General features: G+C 44.3%; 1 protein-coding gene across 4 annotated transcripts in view; it reads right to left on the reverse strand.

The window, feature by feature from the left end:
* Positions 1 to 24,956, reverse strand: part of STAU2 (staufen double-stranded RNA binding protein 2) — a 454,790-nt gene that overhangs the window by 379,339 nt on the left and 50,495 nt on the right. For 2 of the 4 annotated variants that reach the window (XM_069731486.1, XM_069731484.1), the window contains exons 2-5: positions 14,028 to 14,265; positions 12,080 to 12,210; positions 6,308 to 6,467; positions 6,093 to 6,146 (exon numbers count right to left, since the gene is read on the reverse strand). In XM_069731486.1, coding sequence (XP_069587587.1) covers positions 6,093 to 6,146; positions 6,308 to 6,467; positions 12,080 to 12,210; positions 14,028 to 14,256 — 574 coding nt within the window. In that variant the 5' untranslated portion in view covers positions 14,257 to 14,265. The remainder of the gene's footprint in view (positions 1 to 6,092; positions 6,147 to 6,307; positions 6,468 to 12,079; positions 12,211 to 14,027; positions 14,266 to 24,956) is intronic. The other 2 variants (XM_069731487.1, XM_069731485.1) reach the window with 1 other exon arrangement.

Genomic DNA, 24,956 nt, shown 5'->3' on the forward strand with positions numbered 1-24,956 from the left:
TAACAATTATTTCATAATGTATGGTATTAAGTCTCCTGCTGAACTTGCCTGTTTATTAATGACTACACTAAGATAAGTCTGCAGCCCCTGTTACCTTCCACTTTACAATACTTCACCGGACATGGTTTCGCTTGTATCTGGCCACCCTGTGGTTGCAATGGGAGTTGCAGCCTGTCGAGGTTTCTGGCCGCACATCACAAAGCTGCATAGAATTTAAGAAATCAAAGTCCTTCATGAAATTTAAGGAAAAAATAAGGGATTCACTACTTCTGCCACTGATCGGGTCAGCATGTGACGGCTGCAGGCAATCAGAAGAGAAAGCAAAGAAGGTGGAGGGAGGAAACCATGTACCACTACAGAAGAGTGACGGACAATTTGCAGCAGATGAGGCTTTATGTTTAGGCCATGATGGGGCTGCACAGGGTTCCTTGAAAAAGAGCACAAATCCTGAAGACCACAGCGATTCCAGCACTCTAGCGCACTACACTACACTGGAGTTTACTAACTGATTCATGCAAGTTTTCTGGGATACCACATGTACGTGCAACACGGACGCGTGGAAGACGCCTTAGCCTAACAGACTGAGGTGTCCTTCCACAATCTACCCCGAACCTGTAAGAAATCCATCTAGTGTCCTTAGAAATAGTAATAAACAATTGATTTCCTACCTGACACATGAGCGTCTGACAGGGGAATGAAAATGTATAAGAAATGTAGAAAAGCTAGTATGAAGAAATGTACAAGGGTTAGTATGAAGAAATGTACAAGGGCTAGAATGAAGAAATGTACAAGGGTCAGTATGAAGAAATATACAAGGGCTAGTATGAAGAAATGTACAAGGGCTAGTATGAAGAAATGTACAAGGGCTAGTATGAAGAAATGTACAAGGGTTAGTATGAAGAAATATACAAGGGCTAGTATGAAGAAATATACAAGGGCTAGTATGAAGAAATGTGTAAGGGCTAGTATGAAGAAATGTGTAAGGGCTAGTATGAAGAAATGTACAAGGGCTAGTATGAAGAAATATACAAGGGCTAGTATGAAGAAATGTACAAGGGCTAGTATGAAGAAATGTGCAAGGGCTAGTATGAAGAAATGTACAAGGGCTAGTATGAAGAAATGTGCAAGGGCTAGTATGAAGAAATGTACAAGGGCTAGTATGAAGAAATATACAAGGGCTAGTATGAAGAAATGTGTAAGGGCTAGTATGAAGAAATATACAAGGGCTAGTATGAAGAAATGTACAAGGGCTAGTATGAAGAAATGTACAAGGGCTAGTATGAAGAAATGTGCAAGGGCTAGTATGAAGAAATGTACAAGGGCTAGTATGAAGAAATGTGCAAGGGCTAGTATGAAGAAATGTACAAGGGCTAGTATGAAGAAATATACAAGGGCTAGTATGAAGAAATGTGTAAGGGCTAGTATGAAGAAATGTGTAAGGGCTAGTATGAAGAAATGTACAAGGGCTAGTATGAAGAAATGTACAAGGGCTAGTATGAAGAAATATACAAGGGCTAGTATGAAGAAATGTACAAGGGCTAGTATGAAGAAATGTGCAAGGGCTAGTATGAAGAAATGTACAAGGGCTAGTATGAAGAAATATACAAGGGCTAGTATGAAGAAATGTGTAAGGGCTAGTATGAAGAAATGTGTAAGGGCTAGTATGAAGAAATGTGCAAGGGCTAGTATGAAGAAATGTGTAAGGGCTAGTATGAAGAAATATACAAGGGCTAGTATGAAGAAATATACAAGGGCTAGTATGAAGAAATGTGTAAGGGCTAGTATGAAGAAATGTGCAAGGGCTAGAATGAAGAAATGTACAAGGGCTAGTATGAAGAAATGTACAAGGGCTAGTATGAAGAAATGTACAAGGGCTAGTATGAAGAAATGTACAAGGGCTAGTATGAAGAAATGTGCAAGGGTTAGTATGAAGAAATGTACAAGGGCTAGTATGAAGAAATGTACAAGGGCTAGTATGAACAAATGTACAAGGGCTAGTATGAAGAAATGTACAAGGGCTAGTATGAAGAAATGTACAAGGGCTAGTATGAAGAAATGTACAAGGGCTAGTATGAAGAAATGTGTAAGGGCTAGTATGAAGACATATACAAGGGCTAGTATGAAGAAATGTACAAGGGCTAGTATGAAGACATATACAAGGGCTAGTATGAAGAAATGTGTAAGGTCTAGTATGAAGAAATGTACAAGGGCTAGTATGAAGAAATATACAAGGGCTAGTATGAAGAAATATACAAGGGCTAGTATGAAGAAATGTACAAGGGCTAGTATGAAGAAATGTACAAGGGCTAGTATGAAGAGTATTACAAGCCTGTGACATGAAAAACGCATGACTTACTATAGAGAGTGAAGACTAAACCAATGTAAATTTGCCACGCTAATGTATTAGGGAGACCCCTCACAGAATTCAACTTATGGGGCTCCCATCTGAATTTACCATTTAAATTATGAAAATGGTATCAAAAGGCAGCAAACTATTATAAATAACGCTCTTTTGTAAATATACTAAGTGGCTTAACTCCTAATCACTGGATTTTGCTTTCATACACAGCATTTCAGGCCAACTAATCACCAGCAACTTCAAAATTTCCCAATAATTGTTATGTCATTCATATTAAAATTTGCCTGCTGATTATAATCAATAATTATAAACCAAACAAACTTCTACTGAAGAGACCTGTGGGGTGGGGTGAGGAGGAGGTGGAGGAAAAAAAAAACAATTTGGAGGAAAAGATTCAGTCCAAGCAAATTAATTAAACTTCAGCTCATTGTGGGCTTCGCAGTCCAGCAATGGCCGACCATCACTATGTTGCTATGGATGGTCCGCCCAGTGGACTTCTAAGCCCAGGTTGAGCCATGCCCCAACTAAACTAGTTACTATTTCTCCTGAATCTTTGCCTTCAAATAAATTATATACACTCACACAATCATATAAATATTTATGTGTACGACATCAATATATTAATCTGCTTAACTCATTGTGCTGTAAAATATAATGCCAGCAGACTAGACTGTATGTTCTTCTTCACCACAATATTTCAACTATGGCATTTAGGCTGAGGTCTCTATGGATAAAAAGAGGGGGCCTGTGGTATCTATGCTATCAGGAGTTGGGTGGATCGGTTTGCGGGACCCAAATCTACCGGCCAGTTTGGTCCAATGTGAATCCCTTACCTTCCGGTATCCCCGGCATGGCTTTTGATTAGCCGGGCTGAGACAATGTCATCTGTGCGTCCCACTAGTCAGCTAATGGAAAGCCATGCCAGGGAACCTGGAAGCGAAGATATTCTCTAGTCTTGTCCAGCGGCCAGAGACTACTGACTTGACCAATGGACTGAACTCTCATGAATCAATCAACTCTAATTATCACCTATCCATGTGAAAGGTGAAAGCTTGTTGATCGGATGAGGTCCGACTCCTGTGACCAGCACCGATTGGCAGATTGGGAAATATAACCCCGCTGGAATGGCGTGGCGCTGTATGGGTGTTACCTATACTGCACTCATTCCAAAAGGGGCTGCTGAGTGTCTGACTTTACTTTTTCCAGAAGACTTCTAGAAAATAAATGGAGAGGCGGTGGGGTGTCTGACTATTTTGTAACAGGGATAAAAGTTCTGTTCTGTGTGGGTCCCAGTTATGGGACATCTAATCAATCAGCAAATTATCACCTATAGAACAGCCTCAAACATACAGTCAATGTCAATAAGAATGATGCTCAGTGTAAAGAACAAGAATTCCTAGAAATTATGATATGGTCAATACACGGCTATGATCTTAACTTGAGTCTTTTTTTGGATTGCATGAAGACAGACGGCGTCAGGACTCAAACCCAACACCTCTGGTGGACAAGGAGGTAGCTCTTCCCTTTGAGTCATTTCAGCACGCTGGACAGTTCCTTGCTAACCCAAATACTAGAACCTGTGTAATTTCTAATTCGCACCACCTTCCAAATATCGTGTTTGAACAGCCTATTTAAACTTGGCATTGCACTTCCTTCCTTCAAGATTATTGAGCTTCCAGCCTTTAGTCAAGCAAGACTTTTCACCTGCTGCTTCACCCAAGACTATACAGCTGCTACCGTGTACCGTTCTCTGGCTATTCCTGACTACGCTACCTGCTGATCCTTTAGCTATACTGCTTCTCCCGAGTACCAACCTCTGGCTATTCCCGACTACGCTACCTGCTGATCCTATAGCTATACTGCTGCTCCTGAGTACTAACCTCTGGCTATTCCGGACTACGCTACCTATTGATCCTTTAGCTATACTGCTGCTCCTGAGTACCAACCTCTGGCTATTCCCGACTACGCTACCTGCTGATCCTTTAGCTATACTGCTGCTCTCGAGTACCAACCTCTGGCTATTCCCAACTACGCTACCTGCTGATCCTTTAGCTATACTGCTGCTCCCGAGTACCAACCTCTGGCTATTCCTGACTACGCTACCTGCTGATCCTTTAGCTATACTGCTGCTCCTGAGTACCAGCCTCTGGCTATTCCTGACTACGCTACCTGATGATCCTTTAGCTATACTGCTGCTCCCGAGTAACAACCTCTGGCTATTCCTGAATAAGCTACCTGCTGATCCTTTAGCTATACTGCTGCTCCCGAGTACCAACCTCTGGCTATTCCTGACTATGCTACCTGCTGATCCTTTAGCTATACTGCTGCTCCCGAGTACCAACCTCTGGCTATTCCTGACTATGCTACCTGATGATCCTTTAGCTATACTGCTGCACCCGAGTACCAACCTCTGGCTATTCCTGACTACGCTACCTGATGATCCTTTAGCTATACTGCTGCTCCCGAGTACCAACCTCTGGCTATTCCTGACTATGCTACCTGCTGATCCTTTAGCTATACTGCTGCTCCCGAGTACCAACCTCTGGCTATTCCTGACTATGCTACCTGATGATCCTTTAGCTATACAGCTGCTCCCGAGTACCAACCTCTGGCTATTCCTGACTATGTAACCTGCCGATGCTGCCTCTATTGGCTGCAACACCACTCCTACAACCCAGGTCAATCCATAACAGAATGATTGGAGTAAGCCTACATCCACAGATTTGTGGTTAGCTCTTCAAGATGTTTGGTACAACCTACCTGCCGAGACTTCAAAAACTGCAGGCAAAAAGTGGTCATACAAAATATTGGTCCGACTTAGATTTCTCTTGTTTATTCACTTTACACTTTGTTGTTTGAAAAAAATAAGCTATTAAACACTTTTTTTTTGGAAAGCATCCTTAACTCTGCAGCAATTTTTCCTGCCTAAAACCTTTGCCTACTACTGTACTTTGCCAACCATGTTTGGCCCAAAAGCTGCCAGAGAGCTCTAGTGATGAATTTACTAAAATCCATTTGTTATTTTAACCTTTGGTTTTGACAGAGATACATTTATATACATGTGGCAAATACAGCAATAAAAAATTAAAAAGGAGCAGCCTGTTCTTCTGTATTCCACCAAGAAAGAGCCCTGTGTTGTGCCATTGCACTTATTCCTTCTAGAATTATCGGATTGCAATGAGCACAGAATCATGTTACCATTACCCCTGCCAATATGGGGCATTTCTACACAGTCCAACACTGTCCGCAGTACCTGTACAGTGTGCGTAAGTAAGGAAACATCCAATTGTCAACTGTGCATGTACTATCTTATGTCAATGCATTTATACACTTTCGGGACGGCTGTTCCAGAATACTTATTTTATGGGGAATAGACAGGTTTACCAGCTTTCACCAGGTAAAATCACGGAGTCTCCCTAAAGGAACACCCTGGAGAAATAAATCCTGTATTATGGCAGAGGAGCGTCGGTTTGGGCCGCCCATGACCGGGATTCACCGAGCACCAATCACAGAAGTCATACATTCCTCCATCAGGCAAAACACACATCCGCCTAAACTTCAGCCTGGGTCTCATTCCCCTCCACAATAAGGCAGGCCTGCAATTCGGGAAAGCTTTTGCCTTTGCAGACATTTTGGTTGCCTCCCAACTTTGCAGCAGACATAAGAGACAGTATTAGCATACACCATGGCAAGATGACAAAGTTGATCCCGTAGCAAACCAAGTTCTATTTACCTTTCGCAGAGAGTCTTGCTGAAGAATATTTAATTCGATGCAGATGAGCAGCTTCTGTGTAGCGGCAGATAAAAACAATTACCATCGATCCTCACCAAATGATGGAATTAGCCTAATATTCTTCAATGATGTATTGGTCAGGTTACATTTATTCTAAGCCCCATGAAGCAGTCTAATGTAAAGATGGTGGAGACGTTACACAGGGGCATACTTACTGGGGTTCGTACTGAGAAGGTTTTTTGTCTGTCTGGCGGCAGGCTTAGGCAGGGTGGTCTCCGATAATGCTAGACTCGCTGCGGCATGTTGTGCCTTCTTAATACTAGTGCTCTCAGCGTCCCATGATTGATCGCCCAGTGTCAGCTGAACTGTAAATAACTAGGGAAAAAAATAAGAAAATGGAAAACTGAAACACTGAGCACAAATAAGTTGCATAAAACTAATCTGAAATAATAGGTATATTAGTAATTGGGTGACTCATTTTAAAAGAAAATCAATGGGTTGGGGATGAGTGGGTCTGGAGAACAAGACGCCCATCAATCGCAAGATCAAAAGAACAGCGGTACTGGCTGGGAGATACGTGACGTGGTGCTGCTGTAAAGGTACCATCACACTAAGCGACGCTGCAGCGATTCCGACAACGATCCGGATCGCTGCAGCGTCGCTGTTTGGTCGCTGGAGAGCTGTCACACAGACAGCTCTCCAACGACCAACGATGCCGGTAACCAGGGTAAACATCGGGTAACTAAGCGCAGGGCCGCGCTTAGTAACCCGATGTTTACCCTGGTTACCATCGTTAAAGTAAAAAAACAAACGCTACATACTTACCTATCGCTGTCTGTCCCCGGCGCTGTGCTTCTCTGTACTGGCTGTGAGCACAGCGGCCGGAAAGCACAGCGGTGACGTCACCGCTCTGCTTTCCGGCTGCCCGGCGCTCACAGCCAGAGCAGAGAAGCACAGCGCCGGGGACAGACGGCTGTAGGTAAGTATGTAGTGTTTGTTTTTTTACTTTAACGATGGTAACCAGGGTAAACATCGGGTTACTAAGCGCGGCCCTGCGCTTAGTAACCCGATGTTTACCCTGGTTACCAGCGAAGACATCGCTGAATCGGCGTCACACACGCTGATTCAGCGATGTCTGCAAGAGGTCCGGCGACGAAATAAAGTTCTGGACTTTCTTCCCCGACCAGCGAGATCACAGCAGGGGCCTGATCGCTGCTGCCTGTCACACTGGACGATATCGCTAGCCAGGACGCTGCAACGTCACGGATCGCTAGCGATATCGTCTAGTGTGACGGTACCTTAACTGACAACTCATGACTGACAACCGAGGCACGATCATCAGAAAACATCAAAACCTGGTTTTCAGTCAACCAACCTTGGTCCCCATTCAAAGCAATTTTATATAAATTTTTGTATAAATTGCTTTGAAAAGTTGCAAAATTTCTGCACAATCCAGAGATGCGGAAAAACTTTGCACCTTTTGGTGTTTTCATGACAGCGTTTCAGAGCTCTGCCAAAATGGTCGGAGCTGAAGCAGGACAGGAGAGTGACGCCACAGCTGTTCCTAGTTCAGGACGAGTTGCGATGTTCCTTAGGCCAAAAATGTTATTCCAGTCCCTGATTGGAATTAGATTTGTCATAATTTTAGAAAGAAACATGGACCGCACATCCAAAAATCACAACAGATCAGTGTAACATTTTTGGATGTGAGGTCGATATCTTTTCTACAGTTATGGAGTATTGCACGGTCGTCTCCTTTTTGTTTACTCCTCCCATTTGACACAGATGTTTTTAATTTGCAGGATACACAAGACAGGTGCCACATAGGTGCTCAGTCAGAGAACATGTGCTGTGGGGTGGTGTCGCCTGAAGCCAGGGGAACTTTGCATGGAGCAAGGGTGCTGTGGGGCACCAAGTCACTCCCCCAGCTGATACGCTGTTGACCCACTGAGAGGTTCACCTTGACATGGCAGTGGGCTTCATACAATCTGACCAGAACGTTTACTAAAACTAAGAACTTAATGTTCTGGTTTTTTTTTTTTGTTTTGTTTTTTACATTTTTACTTAGTCGCAATAGATCAATGAATGATTTTTGGATGCGTGGCCCATGTCTTTTTTCTGAAGTGATGGAGTAAGATTGTTGGCGTGGTGCCCAGAGGTGCACACCAATTGTCAATTTTCATTTTAGAGCCCTTTGTCATGCAGCGCATGTCTACTTAACCCCTTCATGACCTTGGGATTTTCCGTTTTTCCGTGTTCGTTTATCACTCCCCTCCTTCCCAGAGCGATAACTTTTTTATTTTTCCGTTAATATGGCCATGTGAGGGCTTATTTTTTGCGGGACGAGTTGTACTTTTGAACGACATCATTGGTTTTAGCATGTCGTGTACTAGAAAACGGGGGGAAAATTCCAAGTGCGGTGAAATTGCAAAAAAAGGGCAATCCCACACTTGTTTTTTGTTTGGCTTTTTTGCTAGGTTCACTAAATGCTAAAACTGATCTGATATCATGATTCTCCAGGTCATTACGAGTTCGTAGACACCAAACATGACTAGGTTACGTATTATCCAAGTGGTGAAAAAAAATTCCAAACTTTGCTAAGGAAAAAAAAAAAAAAAAAAAAAAAAAAATCGCACCATTTTTCGTGATTGAGGGCTTATTTTTTGCGTTCCAAGATGATGTTTTTAATGATACCACTTTTGTGCAGATACGTTCTTTTGATCGCTCGTTATTGCATTTTAATTCAATGTCGTGGTGACCAAAAAAACGTAATTCTGGTGTTTCTAATTTTTTTCTCGCTACGCCATTTAGCGATCAGGTTAATGCCCTTTTTTTATTGATCGGCCGATTCTGAACGTGGCGATACCAAATATGTGTAGGTTTGATTTTTTTTTATTGTTTTATTTTGAATGGGGCGAAAGGGGGGTGATTTAAACTTTTATATTTTTTTCCCCACTTTTTTTTTACTTTTTTTTTTCTTTTAAACTTTTGCCATGCTTCAATAGCCTCCATGGAAGCTGGCACAACACGATCGGCTCTGCTACATAGCAGCGATCACCAGATCGCTGCTATGCAGCAGAAATGCAGGTGTGCTATGAACGCCGACCACAGGGTGGCGCTCACAGCTATAGGAGATCAGTAACCATAGAGGTCTTAAGGACCTCTATGGTTACAATGCAGAAGCATCGCTGACCCCCAATCATGTGACGGGGGTCGGCGATGCGTGCATTTCCGGCCGCGCGGCCGGAAGCGGTAGTTAACACTAGGACTACTGGACTATAACTACTTCAAATAAGTAGTCAAAATGACTATACCAGTAGTCCTAGTGTTAAATGCCGCTGTCTGCGTTTCACAGCGGAATTTAACTAGTTAATAGCGGCGGGTGAATCGCGATTTCACCCGCCGCTATTGCGGGCACATGTCAGCTGTTCAAAACAGCTGACAGGACCCAGCTTTGATGCGGGCTTACCGACGGAGCCCGCATCAAAGCGGGACTTCTGACCTCGGACGTATTATCCCATCCGAGGTCAGAAAGGGGTTAAAGCCCTAGACTGGGCAGCACTAGTGTCCTAGTGATGAGCGAGTATACTTGTTGCTCGGGTTTTCCCCGAGCACGCTCGGGTGACCTCCGAGTATTTGTTATTGCTTGGAGATATAGTTTCCATCGCCTCAGTTGCATGATTTACGGCTTCCAGATACAGAATGCCTGTGAAATTCTCAATATGTTTGATGTGTCACATGACCCTCTTCCCTTTGGAAAAATAAAGATGGTTCCAAAATGTCCGACTTCAAAATGGCAGCCATGGCCACCACCCATCTTGAAAAGTTTCCCCCTCCCATATACTAATGTGCCACAAACAGGAAGTTGATATCACCAACCATTCCCATTTTATTTAGGTGTATCCATATACATGGCCCACCCTGTACTACTGATCACTAATAAAATAGTGGACAGCCCCAGACTAGTGATTTTAGTCAATATAAAAGTTAGTTAAAAGCGTGCAGAAGTAGCCTTACACCACCCCCCCTGCCTTTTTGGCAAAAGTTGGGTCTGAATTTCCAGTTTGTAGGATCCTGGAATGCACATCAAGTTCCCACTCTCCACAGCCGCTCTGGCAAAGAAATTGTGAGATCTCGCATCTTATCACGAGATCTCACTCTCTGCAATAACCCAGTGTTCCTGCATCTAATTCAAAACAGTTACAGAAGTCTAACATCACTGGAGCGGCCGTCCCCATGTCACCTCACTGGAGCGGCCGTCCCCATGTCACCTCACTGGAGCGGCCGTCCCCATGTCACCTCACTGGAGCGGCCGTCCCCATGTCACCTCACTGGAGCGGCCGTCCCCATGTCACCTCACTGGAGCGGCCGTCCCCATGTCACCTCACTGGAGCGGCCGTCCCCATGTCACCTCACTGGAGCGGCCGTCCCCATGTCACCTCACTGGAGCGGCCGTCCCCATGTCACCTCACTGGAGCGGCCGTCCCCATGTCACCTCACTGGAGCGGCCGTCCCCATGTCACCTCACTGGAGCGGCCGTCCCCATGTCACCTCACTGGAGCGGCCGTCCCCATGTCACCTCACTGGAGCGGCCGTCCCCATGTCACCTCACTGGAGCGGCCGTCCCCATGTCACCTCACTGGAGCGGCCGTCCCCATGTCACCTCACTGGAGCGGCCGTCCCCATGTCACCTCACTGGAGCGGCCGTCCCCATGTCACCTCACTGGAGCGGCCGTCCCCATGTCACCTCACTGGAGCGGCCGTCCCCATGTCACCTCACTGGAGCGGCCGTCCCCATGTCACCTCACTGGAGCGGCCGTCCCCATGTCACCTCACTGGAGCGGCCGGCCCCATGTCACCTCACTGGAGCGGCCGGCCCCATGTCACCTCACTGGAGCGGCCGTCCCCATGTCACCTCACTGGAGCGGCAGTCCCCATGTCACCTCACTGGAGCGGCCGGCCCCATGTCACCTCACTGGAGCCGCCGGCCCCATGTCACCTCACTGGAGCGGCCGTCCCCATGTCACCTCACTGGAGCGGCCGGCCCCATGTCACCTCACTGGAGCGGCCGGCCCCATGTCACCTCACTGGAGCGGCCGTCCCCATGTCACCTCACTGGAGCGGCCGTCCCCATGTCACCTCACTGGAGCGGCCGTCCCCATGTCACCTCACTGGAGCGGCCGGCCCCATGTCACCTCACTGGAGCCGCCGGCCCCATGTCACCTCACTGGAGCCGCCGGCCCCATGTCACCTCACTGGAGCGGCCGGCCCCATGTCACCTCACTGGAGCGGCCGTCCCCATGTCACCTCACTGGAGCGGCCGGCCCCATGTCACCTCACTGGAGCGGCCGTCCCCATGTCACCTCACTGGAGCGGCCGTCCCCATGTCACCTCACTGGAGCGGCCGGCCCCATGTCACCTCACTGGAGCCGCCGGCCCCATGTCACCTCACTGGAGCGGCCGGCCCCATGTCACCTCACTGGAGCGGCCGGCCCCATGTCACCTCACTGGAGCGGCCGGCAATGTCACCTCACTGGAGCGGCCGACACCATGTCACCTCACTGGAGCAGCCGACACCATGTCACCTCAATAGAGCAGCCAGCACTCTGACAGCCTAGTAAAAGATGCAGCAGTGCGAGGTTAGTAGTGATGGCTGAGCGCGGAACTGCTCCGAGCATCCGACGGACTTGATTAGAGGACCAAGCACTCGAGCGAGATCTCACACTTTCACTGCAAGAGGGACTGCTGAAGGTTGTGGGATCCTGTTCTGCATGCCGGGATTGAACAACTTGGAAGTTCAGGCCAGACTTGTTAGAAGGTGAGCTCTTGGGTTACTTCTTCACACTTTTGGACAATTACTTAAATTTTGAAAAATCACCATTCTGGAGCTGAACACTATTTTATTGAATAACAATGGCCGCCCCAGCCAGGTGATAGGACCCATCCAATTTAGTTTTTAGGAATTTAAGCAGGTGAAGTCACTGTACCTTGCAATGCGCAGGTCCTCTTTCATCTAGAAGTTTATATTGTGGCTGAATCCTATTAAAGCGGGCTAACTCATTCACCAAACACATTGGCGTTTTCTCTTTGGGGTTTGTCATGTTTTCATGGAGAGGCACTGAGTAGAGACAAACAATTCAGTTATGGCGAGTTCTTATCAAGCAGGAGTCATTTTGATCACTATCACAGACACATATATGGATATTGGGAACGGTCATTTTAGGTCAGGTTTTTGCTATATTAGAGCTGGAATACTGATTAAAATGATACAGGAGGAAGACGGAAGGGCCGGAGCAGAAAAGAAAAAAAGACGACTGCCCGTAGTGCCACACCATAGCCGCACCCCGATGCACGAAGACATGATTACAGCAAAATCTTAAACACTCATTACACAAGAACCACAAAACCGATTTCTCCACTGCAAGTATCATTTTAAATCAGTATTATAGCACCAATACGGTACGGTCTATAGTTTACATAGCAAAATCCTGCTGACAGGTTCTCTAAACACACCTGCCCACCTGCTAATATTCCATCAATATCCACCCCCTCCTTTCTTTGATTGACAGCTCTGGCTTTATAGAGCCAGAAAAGGGTGTATATATAGGGAAAACAGGCAGGTGGGAAGGTGTATATAAAATGATTGTCCGTGCCGTTAAGGACCGAGCACATGTGCTTGGTTTGAACAGTCATTCTGTGCTGACAGAGTCCCTTTGAGGAACATTAAGCCAATGACCAGATCAAGTAAAACTAGCGCTTACACTTCTAAGTTAGAAGTGGAGTTTCATCAGATTTCTGTAAAGCACACAATGTATTAAAGAAAAAAAATGAAGCACAAAATGGTGTTCAAACAAGCTGCTCTTCCTGGCACAGGAAAAGAACATATACTGGAGAAAGGCGCCATTAGTCAACCAATCAGCACATGCGCTTCACTAATACAGGGGTTTCACCAGCAAAATACCCATACAGATTGGCTGTATCTTCAGAAAACTCACACGCAGTGCCGAATGGCAGTGCCTTTTGTATGGCATGTTGAATGCAGCGTCAAGTTAAAATGGGCCAGAAAAGACGACCATTATATTGATCACATTGATTTCAATGGCAAATGCAGAAATATGTATGCAGTGTGAGTCTTTCAAGAAACTTTTCAGAATAATCTATTTTGCATATAGATAAGTAATATTTCTGGTCAATGTACAGTGTGACTTGTATCCTGCATGCTTGGCAGATTTTCCTTCTGTAAACTCAATTTGTCAGTTTTCTCTGAGCTCAGCTCTCTTATACAAAAGTACACAGTAAAGGAGATTCCGCTCCCCCAGCTCATTGAAGTGCATCATCTGAAGTGGCACTGAAGAAATTATACAGTAGTACTAAGCAGTGTAGCTGTACATGCAGCTTCAGATTGAGGTACAACAACCAATAATGGGTGTATCTTTTTGCATTGCCTCCCCCTTCTCCTCCTCACCCTTTCTATAAACTTTTATGGGTTTCAGCACATCACCTGCATTTTCAGGCAGACGTCTCAACAAAAATTCAGAAACAGATTAGTGTATGAGGCTGTAAAGGTGGAAAGGCATTTTTGTCTAATAAGATATTACAAAGTTTCTAACTTTTTCGTATAGTATACTACTGATGATGTCTATACTTTTACAGCAGTCCTAAAACAAGTCACAGTGAGGCTACTTTCACACATCAGTTTTTTGCCGTTAGGCTCAATCCGGGGATTGATGCACCGGGAGCCGCTTTTTTCCCGTAGACTTGTATTAGTGACGGATTGCGCCGGATGGCCACAAGTTTCATCCGGTGAAAATTGTGGATCCGGCGGCGGGAAAAAATGTACAAAGTTACATTTTTTTTGTCTCCGGTGAAAAACCGACAGCGCCGAAGCCTGATGTGTGAAAGCAGCCTAAGCAATGTATACATGTCACGCTGTACCTTCCAAGAATTTGGCTTGCCCTTCTTCGGTGGCCACTCCTGGCGAGCTAACAGAGGATGACGAATCCACAAGACTTTCGGTGGGGCTATCTGTGGTTATTTCTGTAGCAGATCCATTCAGGGAGCTTTGCACGCTCGTATGACTGGGACTTGTAGCAGGAGAGGGTAGCACAGAAGAAAAAGAAGAGTCACACATGGGTGCAGATGTTGGTGCCGAAATGTGTGCCATTCTCTAGCTCTGCAATGTAAAAAAAAAAAACATTTGGTTAAATATGGTACATGTTGCAGGTCTTTCTGTATAATGTGAGATTCATGGCACCTTTATTCCCTTACATCCTCCACAGCTAATAAAATCATATTAATAAACTACACGATACACATCTACAGGAATATTACTCGTAGCTTATACCATACTGATTCATCACTCAATATCAAGGGTCAATTTTTGGGATTTTCTTGCAAACTTGTCAGACAGCAGTGGTGACATTATCACACAGAAATCTATGATTAGAAACACTAAATAATAATAATAATATTTATTTATATAGCGCCAATATATCCTGCAGCGCTTTACAGTTTAGCAGTTTCAAACACAACAGTCATAAGTAACAACATTAACAATACAATAATTAAAGCAACACAAGATGACCCTGCTCGTGAGAGCCTACAATCTACAATGACGTGGGGAGATACAAAGTACAGGTGTGTATTTACAATGATGAATTTACAATAATGGCCCAGCCATCTTCAGGGAGTGGGGGATAGATGGAAGTATTGAATTGGACTACACACAAACATAAAATGACTAATTAGGGAACGTGGTAGGCCGCTCTGAACAAATGTGTTTTGAGGGAGCGCCTAAAACTATGCAAATTGTGAATGGTCCTAATATCTTGGGGTAGAGCATTCCAGAGGATTGGCGCAGCACGGGAGAAGTCTTGGAGTCAGGAGTGGGAAATACGGATTAGCGCAGAGGTTAGTCGAAAGTCATTTGCAGAGCGCTGAGGTCGGTTAGGCCGATAAACAGAAATGAGGGAGGAGATGTAAGGGGGTGCTGCACTGTGAAGAGCTTTGTGGGTGAGAACAAGTACTTTGAATTGGATTCTATAATGAATGGGCAGCCAGTGTAACGACTGGCGAAGAGCGAACGAGTCCGAGTAATGATTAGCTAGATAGACGACCCTGGCTGCTGTATTAAGGATGGACTGGAGAGGGGAAAGTCGAGTAAGGGGGAGGCCAATTAATAGAGCGTTACAATAGTCCAGGCGGGAGTGGATCAGGGCGACATTGAGGGTTTTTTTTGCTTCCATAGTCAGAAAAGGGCGGATTCTAGAGATGTTCTTTTTGTGTAAGCGGCACGAGCGGGCAAGAGATTGTATATGGGATGTGAAGGAGAGATCTGAGTCAAAGGTAACACCCATAAAAACTGAAAATGTAGGCCCCTTAAAAAATAGTGAGGAAAGAATGGTTGTAGATGACGAGGAAAAAGCTAACATATTAAACACCTTCTTCTCCACGGTATTCACGGTGGAAAATGAAATGCTAGGTGAAATCCCAAGAAACAATGAAAACCCTATATTAAGGGTCACCAATCTAACCCAAGAAGAGGTGCGAAACCGGCTAAATAAGATTAAAATAGATAAATCTCCGGGTCCAGATGGCATACACCCACGAGTACTAAGAGAACTAAGTAATGTAATAGATAAACCATTATTTCTTATTTTTAGTGACTCTATAGCGACAGGGTCTGTTCCGCAGGACTGGCGCATAGCAAATGTGGTGCCAATATTCAAAAAGGGCTCTAAAAGTGAACCTGGAAATTATAGGCCAGTAAGTCTAACCTCTATTGTTGGTAAAATATTTGAAGGGTTTCTGAGGGATGTTATTCTGGATTATCTCAATGAGAATAACTGTTTAACTCCATATCAGCATGGGTTTATGAGAAATCGCTCCTGTCAAACCAATCTAATCAGTTTTTATGAAGAGGTAAGCTATAGGCTGGACCACGGTGAGTCATTGGACGTGGTATATCTCGATTTTTCCAAAGCGTTTGATACCGTGCCGCACAAGAGGTTGGTACATAAAATGAGAATGCTTGGTCTGGGGGAAAATGTGTGTAAATGGGTTAGTAACTGGCTAAGTGATAGAAAGCAGAGGGTGGTTATAAATGGTATAGCCTCTAACTGGGTTGCTGTGACCAGTGGGGTACCGCAGGGGTCAGTATTGGGACCTGTTCTCTTCAACATATTCATTAATGATCTGGTAGAAGGTTTACACAGTAAAATATCGATATTTGCAGATGATACAAAACTATGTAAAGCAGTTAATACAAGAGAAGATAGTATTCTGCTACAGATGGATCTGGATAAGTTGGAAACTTGGGCTGAAAGGTGGCAGATGAGGTTTAACAATGATAAATGTAAGGTTATACACATGGGAAGAGGGAATCAATATCACCATTACACACTGAACGGGAAACCACTGGGTAAATCTGACAGGGAGAAGGACTTGGGGATCCTAGTTAATGATAAACTTACCTGGAGCAGCCAGTGCCAGGCAGCAGCTGCCAAGGCAAACAGGATCATGGGGTGCATTAAAAGAGGTCTGGATACACATGATGAGAGCATTATACTGCCTCTGTACAAATCCCTAGTTAGACCGCACATGGAGTACTGTGTCCAGTTTTGGGCACCGGTGCTCAGGAAGGATATAATGGAACTAGAGAGAGTACAAAGGAGGGCAACAAAATTAATAAAGGGGATGGGAGAACTACAATACCCAGATAGATTAGCGAAATTAGGATTATTTAGTCTAGAAAAAAGACGACTGAGGGGCGATCTAATAACCATGTATAAGTATATAAGGGGACAATACAAATATCTCGCTGAGGATCTGTTTATACCAAGGAAGGTGACGGGCACAAGGGGGCATTCTTTGCGTCTGGAGGAGAGAAGGTTTTTCCACCAACATAGAAGAGGATTCTTTACTGTTAGGGCAGTGAGAATCTGGAATTGCTTGCCTGAGGAGGTGGTGATGGCAAACTCAGTCGAGGGGTTCAAGAGAGGCCTGGATGTCTTCCTGGAGCAGAACAATATTGTATCATACAATTATTAGGTTCTGTAGAAGGACGTAGATCTGGGTATTTATTATGATGGAATATAGGCTGAACTGGATGGACAAATGTCTTTTTTCGGCCTTACTAACTATGTTACTATGTTACTATGTTACCCAGACAGCGTGCCTGCTGGAGGGGTATTATTATGGTGCCACCCACGGAGAGGGAAACGTCAGGTTTAGGGAGGATGGGAGATGGCGGGAGCAGAAGTAGTTCAGTTTTGGAGAGGTTGAGTTTCAGATAGAGAGCGGACATGATGTTGGAGACTGCAGACAGTCAGTGGCGTTCTGTAGTACAGCGAGGGTAAGGTCAGGGGATGACGTGTATAGTTGTATGTCGTCGACAAAGATGTAGGCCCCTACACACTACACTGATGTTCATATTTATTAAAAACTTGGCCAAACCCATAACTTTGGCCTTTCAACTGAAAAATGAGTTTTTTTCCCCACACCTATTTAAGAGCTCTCACACAGATTAGAACGTGGTCCCGACACTGTGTGTATTTGTACAGTCATATTTCTGAAGCACTTTTTCGAGGGGTATTATTCGAAGTAGACAGCTGAAAGAGACATACCATTAGGGTTTACTCACATGTCACAGTCAAATTGCATTATTTTTCCATGACTTTCAAAAATGGTAGCAAAAACCTGCATGTGAATAAACCCTAAAAAGGATCCAGCTACACAGGACACAATTTGTGATTATACAATCCTCATGAATTACATAACGTTTTTACATAGATTATTTCACTATGGATTTTAATCCTCTGCCATGCGAAAGTGATATCCACAGTGATTCTATCACCAAGCAGTAAAAAGAGGACTTGAAAATCCTCCCAAAAAATTGAAAAACTAGCAGAAAAAAAGCAGAGATGTTTACCTGCCCAGGCCTCCAGACAAATGCACTAACAGGATGCAGAGGACCCATTTAACAGAGGTGCAAAAATGCCGATGAGACAACCACTCGCAGCCTGCCAATCCATGAAGGGGGTGGTTGTTTGGCATATTAATGCACAAAGTCAGTATGCGGCGCTGTTCACACACAGGAGATGCAGAGCATCTGGCCTACAGCCTATTGGTGACGCCCATACTATTCGATCAGGCGGGCTGCCCAGCGCTATCCAAAATGCATCCCATGTAAACAGACACCACAGCTTACAAGACCAAATGGGCCCAACTGCACCCTGAAAGATTAAGTGCAAAAACACATACAAAAATGTGAGGTGGTGCAGTTGGGCTCAGGCATGGCTTATAAACCATATAGCGCCCCTAGTAAAAGCGTACCGCAAACTGTATACTGGGCACGTGGAGATCAGTCCTGGTCATGTTGGATTATAGGGGATATGTATATATGGAGTTCATCTGGATCACTGGCACACAATCACAGCTATGTGTGTACTAATGGCCACAGGTAAAGAATGGCTTTTGGTGTGAGGACATAACCATTCACAAATGCACAGGTTTTATTCAGCAGGCAGGGCACATGCAGGTCCTCCCTGCGGAGGTTTTATGCTGGATCACCATAGCAACTCTGTATATTACATCACCCCGGCAAGATGGCCCTGCTGCTTCACAGGTAGAACACGTGGAAAAAGCCTCACTGAGAAGCTGCTCGCTCACGGCACTACACACATCTACTCTTCTCTTCATCATGTCTGAGGATGGCTCTAGGAAACGTAAGCTTGTATTTACCCCCGGTAAACCGCGAACCAGGGAATGGCGCTCCCCCTAATAAACCACAAAAACCTCACTGGCTACTCTTACATAGCAAACACACACATACATATACACTACGGTTCCAAAGTTTAGGGTCAGCCAGACAATTTAGTGTTTTCCATGAAAACACATACTTTTATTAATCCAATGAGTTGCCAAATGAATTGAAAATCTAGTCCAGACATTGACAAGGCTCAAAAAAAAAAAAGTTTTTTTTAAAGATTCATTTATTTAATGAAGCTGCCAGTTGAGGACCTGTGAGGCGTCGATTTCTCAAACTGCAGACTCTAATGTACTTGTCTAGTTGCTCAGTTGTGCAGCGGGGCCTCCTATTTCTCTTTCTACTCTGGTTAGAGCCTGTTTGTGCTCTACTCTGAAGGGAGTAGTACACATCATTGTAGGAAATCTTCAATTTCTTGGCAATTTCTCGCATGGAATAGCCTTCGTTTCTAAGAACAAGAATAGACTGTCGAGTTTCATATGAAAGTTCTTTTTTTCTGGTCATTTTGAGAGTTTAATGGAACCAAAAAATTTAATGCTCCAGATTCTCAACTAGCTCAAAGGAAGGTCAGGTTTATAGGTTTCCTAATCAGCCAAACTGTTTTCAGCTGTGCTTACATACTTGCACAAGGGTTTTCAAGGGTATTCTAACCATCTATTAGCCTTCTTACACAGTTAGCAAACACAAAGTACCATAAGAACACTGGAGTGATGGTTGTTGGAAATGGGCCTCTATACACCTATAAAGAGACTGCATTACAAACCAGACGTTTGCAGCTAGAATAGTCATTTACCACATTAACAATGTATAGAGTGTATTTCTGAATCATGTAATGTTCGCTTCATTGGAAAAAACTGTGCTTTTCTTTCAAAAATAAGGAAATTTCTAAGTGACCCTAAACTTTGCAACGGTAGTGTATATATATATTTCAGAAGAAAAGAGGCAGCACTCTAGTATTTTCAAAATTACAAAAGGGACTTTAATAGCCCTGCTGGCGTAACGACGTTTCGGCTACAACGAGCCTTTCTTAAAAAGAAGACATACAATTGATGTTCCATACACAAGAAATCTGGATCTAAGCCAAGATCGATTCAAAGAAATAATGGCTTTTATTGTGTAATGAGATCCAGTGATTTAAACAAGCTCTCCTCCCATGAAAGTTTTTTCATCTTAATATATTCCAGTCATCACATTATATAGTTCTGTGTACTTACAATTTCTCATTTTCCCTTCTACCCAGTAAATTCTTCTCTTTTCTTTGCTCCATGTAGAAACAGGAGGTCAATTTTCCCTGTATAAATATATAACTTGGCACTCAACTTTTGTTTAATTTGAAGATTTTTTAATGCAGTCCAGCAAAAATAAACAACGTTTCGGTCCTCACCGGACCTTCATCAAGAACGTTGCTATGGTAGGAATAACCACTGTGTACTAGCGGTGGATGCCGCGTTGGAGAGATCGTCACGCCGCCCATTGAATCACCACTGGGCGAACCCGTTACATAGAGAAACCTTGGGGCCTTATAGCGTACATCTATACTCCCTGACGGCTGGTGGGAGTGTACCCACTATTACACACGGAGGGAGCGCCTTCACCCAGGCATCAGATCTCTACCAGTTTCCCGGGACTCATTATAAAGTGATACGGTGACCTTTTGCCTTACCTGGGAGTTTTCGGCTCTATACACGGTCACGGACCCACTATAGTACTCGCAAGTACACAGTGGTTATTCCCACCATAGCAACGTTAATGATGAAGGTCCGGTGAGGACCGAAACATTGTTTATTTTTGCTGGACTGCATTAAAAAATCTTCAAATGAAAAAAAAAAGTTGAGTGCCAAGTTATATATTTATATAGGGAAAATTGACCTCCTGTTTCTACATAGAGCTTAGAAGGATTCAGCTAGTCAGTTTTTAATCCTGTGAGATCATAGACCTAATGGAAAAGAAAAGAATTATCTGGGCAGAATGGAAAATGAGCAATTGTAAGTACACAATATGATTACTGCAATACGGTAAGAAAACAAATTTTTTTCACAGGAGGAGGAAGAGTGCTTCTTTAAATTTGTTGTCATTTACCCAGACAACCCCTTCCTGAAAGCCCATGTTTCCCCTAGCAACAAAACACCTATTCTCACCTCCAGTACCAGCGCCAGTCCAGCCGTTTCGGTGCTGGCTCTCCATGCCATCCATGTGTCTAGACATAAATGTCACACAATCCCAGAGAGCCAGTGCCGACAATTAGAACGGCACAGACATCAGAGAATATAGGGCCACATTAACACGTCAAGTATTTGGTGAGAATATCACCTCAGTATTTGTAAGCCAAAAGCAGGAGTGGGTGAAAAGTCTAGAAGTGGTGACGTGTTTCTACTTTTCCTCTGATTGTTCCACTCCTGGTTTTGGCTTAGGCTGGGTACACATTGCATTAATAGCAGCCCGTTAAATACATACATTAACGGGCTTGCTGTTAACGCAAGTGCTGTTATGGCAACATGCTAGCACAGATAGAGCATCTGCTAGCTCCATCTGCGCTAGCAGACCCGGAAACGCTGCAGTCTGCGTCTCGGGGTCCGTCACTCAATGACGGCACATGGCTAGCGCACGCCCATTGTGGGCGTGCGCTAGCGATGCGTCCGACATTGCATTCAATGGCGGCGTTACCGGACTACGTTACACCGCGTTATGCCGCGGTGTAACGTAGTCCGTCTAACGGACGCCAAGAACGCAATGTGAACCCAGCCTAACAGATGCAGAAGTAAAATACTGCTAGTGTGAACATGGTTGTGTGTGTCATTATTTTACTGGTAGAAACATGGAGTCAGAAGGGGGTGTCCTAGCAATGGACAACCCTGTGATGTGAATAATAGTAAAGTGTGTAGGGACGATGAACGAAAAGGTGAAAATGCTAAATAATGAAGATCTGTAAGAAATGTAAATATCATGGTTAATGATGGGGATCTATGTGTAAATGAAGGCATGACATAGCAGTAACAGATGAGGTATGGCAGGTAAAAATCACATTGATACATGCAGAAGAGCAGCGACACTGAGTAAGGTGAAATACAAGACCAGAAATTACCTCAATATACATAGAACAGGGAGTCATACGGTCTCCCGTATTATCACACTCATAGGACCTCGCAACTACTAAAGACTACACAGGGATATAATTCTGTGTTACAAAGAGGACGGGTGGCCGTAAATGGCCATTACTGAGCACTGACAGTAAAAGGGGTGATTACATGGCATTTGACATCTCTGCAAAAGAACAACAAAAAAAAAAAAGGAATCAAAAATCACATGTTTTCATACACATTAAAATAAACATGCTTCATTTGCAATATACATGTTGCACATGATGTAATCTCTTGGTTCAACACCACCTTTCCATGCTGATGCATTGTGGCATGGGTAATGGGATAAGGGCTTGGTGTCCCCAGCTGTCATTGACACCTAGCCCTAGACTAAAGGTACCTTCACACTGAACAACTTTCCAACGAGAACGACAGCGATCCGTGACGTTGCAGCGTCCTGGATAGCGATCTCGTTGTCTTTGACACGCAGCAGCGATCAGGATCCCGCTGTGCCATCGCTGATCGTGGCTGAAAGTTCAGAACTTTATTTGGTCGTCAGGTCGGCGTGATTCGTAATGTTTGACAGCAAAAGCAACGATGCCTGCAATGTTTTTTCATGGAGCAACGACCAGCGAGAACGATAAGTACGTCACTGGATCGCTCCTGCATCGTTCTGCTGTTGCCGTGTTTGACGTCTTCTAGCGACCTAAACAGCGATGCTGCAGCGATCGGCTCGTTGTCTATATCGCTGCAGCATCGCTAAATGTGACGATACCTTTAGTAATGCAAAGGTGACAGCCCGACACCCTCATTACTAAGCCGATAAGTAAACACAAGCACACACACATTGTCACCAGCCTATGTAGGAGTGCTAGGCTTCTTTCACACCTGGGTCTATACGGGTCCGTCGCTTAGCGTCGGCGCGACGTACCGACGCACGTTGTGAAAATATGGCACGACGTGGGCAGCGGATGCGGTTTTTCAACACATCCGCTGCCCATTCTAAACTACGGGGAGGAGGGAGCAGAGTTCCGACCGTGCATGTGCGGTAGGAAATGGCAGACGCGAAGTACGAAAAAAACGTTCCCTTGAACATTTTTCGTGCCAACGGTCCGCCAAAACACGACACATCCAGTGCACTTCGGACGCGACATATGGCCATACGTCGCGATCCTTCGACAATACAAGTCTATGGGCAAAAAACACATCCTGAAGGCACATTTGCAGGATCCGTTTTTAACCCAAAACGACGGATTGTGACGGAAGCTGAAAAACGCAAGTGTGAAAGTAGCCTTAACCCCTTAGTGACAGAGCCAATTTGGTACTTAATGACCGAGCCAATTTTTACAATTCTGACCACTGTCACTTTATGAGGTTATAACTCTGGAACGCTTTAACGGATCCCGCTGATTCTGAGACTGTTTTTTCGTGACATATTGTACTTCATGTTAGTGGTAACATTTCTTCGATATTACTTGCGATTATTTATGAAAAAAACTGAAATATGGCGAAAAATTTTTAAATTTTGCAATTTTCAAACTTTGTATTTTTATGCCCTTAAATCAGAGAGATATGTCACACAAAATAGTTAATAAATAACATTTCCCACACGTCTACATCAGCACAATTTTGGAAACAATTTTTTTTTTGTTAGGGAGTTAAGGGTTACAATTTGACCAGCAATTTCTCATTTTTACAACAGCATTTTTTTTTTTTTAGGGACCACATCACATTTGAAGTCATTTTGAGGGGTCTATATAATAGAAAATAACCAAGTGTCAAACCATTCTAAAAACTGCACCCCTCAAGGTGCTCAAAACCACATTCAAGAAGTTTATTAACCCTTTACGTGCTTCACAAGAACTGAAAATGTGGAAGGAAAAAATGAACATTTAACTTTTTTTGCAAACATTTTACTTCTGAACCATTTTTTTTTTTATTTTCACAAGTGTAAAAACAGAAATTTAACCATAAATTTTGTTGTGCAATTTCTCCTGAGTACGCTGATACCCCATATGTGGGGGTAAACCACTGTTTGGGCGCACCACAGAGCTTGGAAGTGAAGGATCGCCGTTTGACTTTTTCAATGTAGAATTGACTGGAATTGAGATCGGACGCCATGCCACATTTAGAGAGCCCCTGATGTGCCTAAACAGTGGAGACGCTCCACAAGTGACACCATTTTGGAAACTAGACCCCTTAAGGAACTTATCTAGATGTGTGGTGAGCACGTGTTAAAAATAATAATTTAAAAAAAAAATCATATTCTCACCTTCCGGCATCCTCTCTCGCTCCTCGCGATGCTCCGGTCCCAAGAATGCATTGCGGCAATGACCCCAGATGACGTAGCGGTCTCGCAAAACTGCTACATCATCACGGGTTATTGCCGCATTACTGGGAACGGAGCGTCGCGAGGAGCATCGCTAAACGCCTTGGCTGGATCCGGGGGCCGCCATAAGGTGAGTATATAACTTTTTTATTTTAATTCTTTTTTTAGAAGGGATATGGTGCCCACATTGCCATATACTGCGTGGGCTCTGTTATATACTACGTCGCTGTGCTATATACTACGTGGGCTGTGCTATATACTACGTGGCTGTGCTATTGTCACGGGGTCCTTCTCTGGTATCACACAATCAACAGAGCCAGCGAAGAGTGAACAATCCCAAGACCTTTATTTAAAAAAAAAATACGAATGGTCCATATACGATCCACCACACAAAGGATAAAATAGTCCAGAACACAAATGCAGTTCAGTAACAGGATAAACGTCCAACAATCCAGCAGAGGATAGCATAGTCCATATACTCTTCTTTATCTCTGACGTGCTGTGAACACATCATTCCACACAGGACTGATCTGTGTGTCACCTCCCCGTCCCACAAGTCCCCCTCCTCACTCACAGGGCAGAGAGGTGGGTCGCAGGGGCTCATTGTTTCAACAAGCTAGTTCAATATATCATTAGCATATTAGCAAACAATACTGTGGGGGCTGATATCAGATGGCAGCAACAGTAATTCA

This window comes from Ranitomeya imitator, chromosome 6, assembly GCF_032444005.1.
Source record: "Ranitomeya imitator isolate aRanImi1 chromosome 6, aRanImi1.pri, whole genome shotgun sequence".
Classification (NCBI taxonomy): domain Eukaryota; kingdom Metazoa; phylum Chordata; class Amphibia; order Anura; family Dendrobatidae; genus Ranitomeya; species Ranitomeya imitator.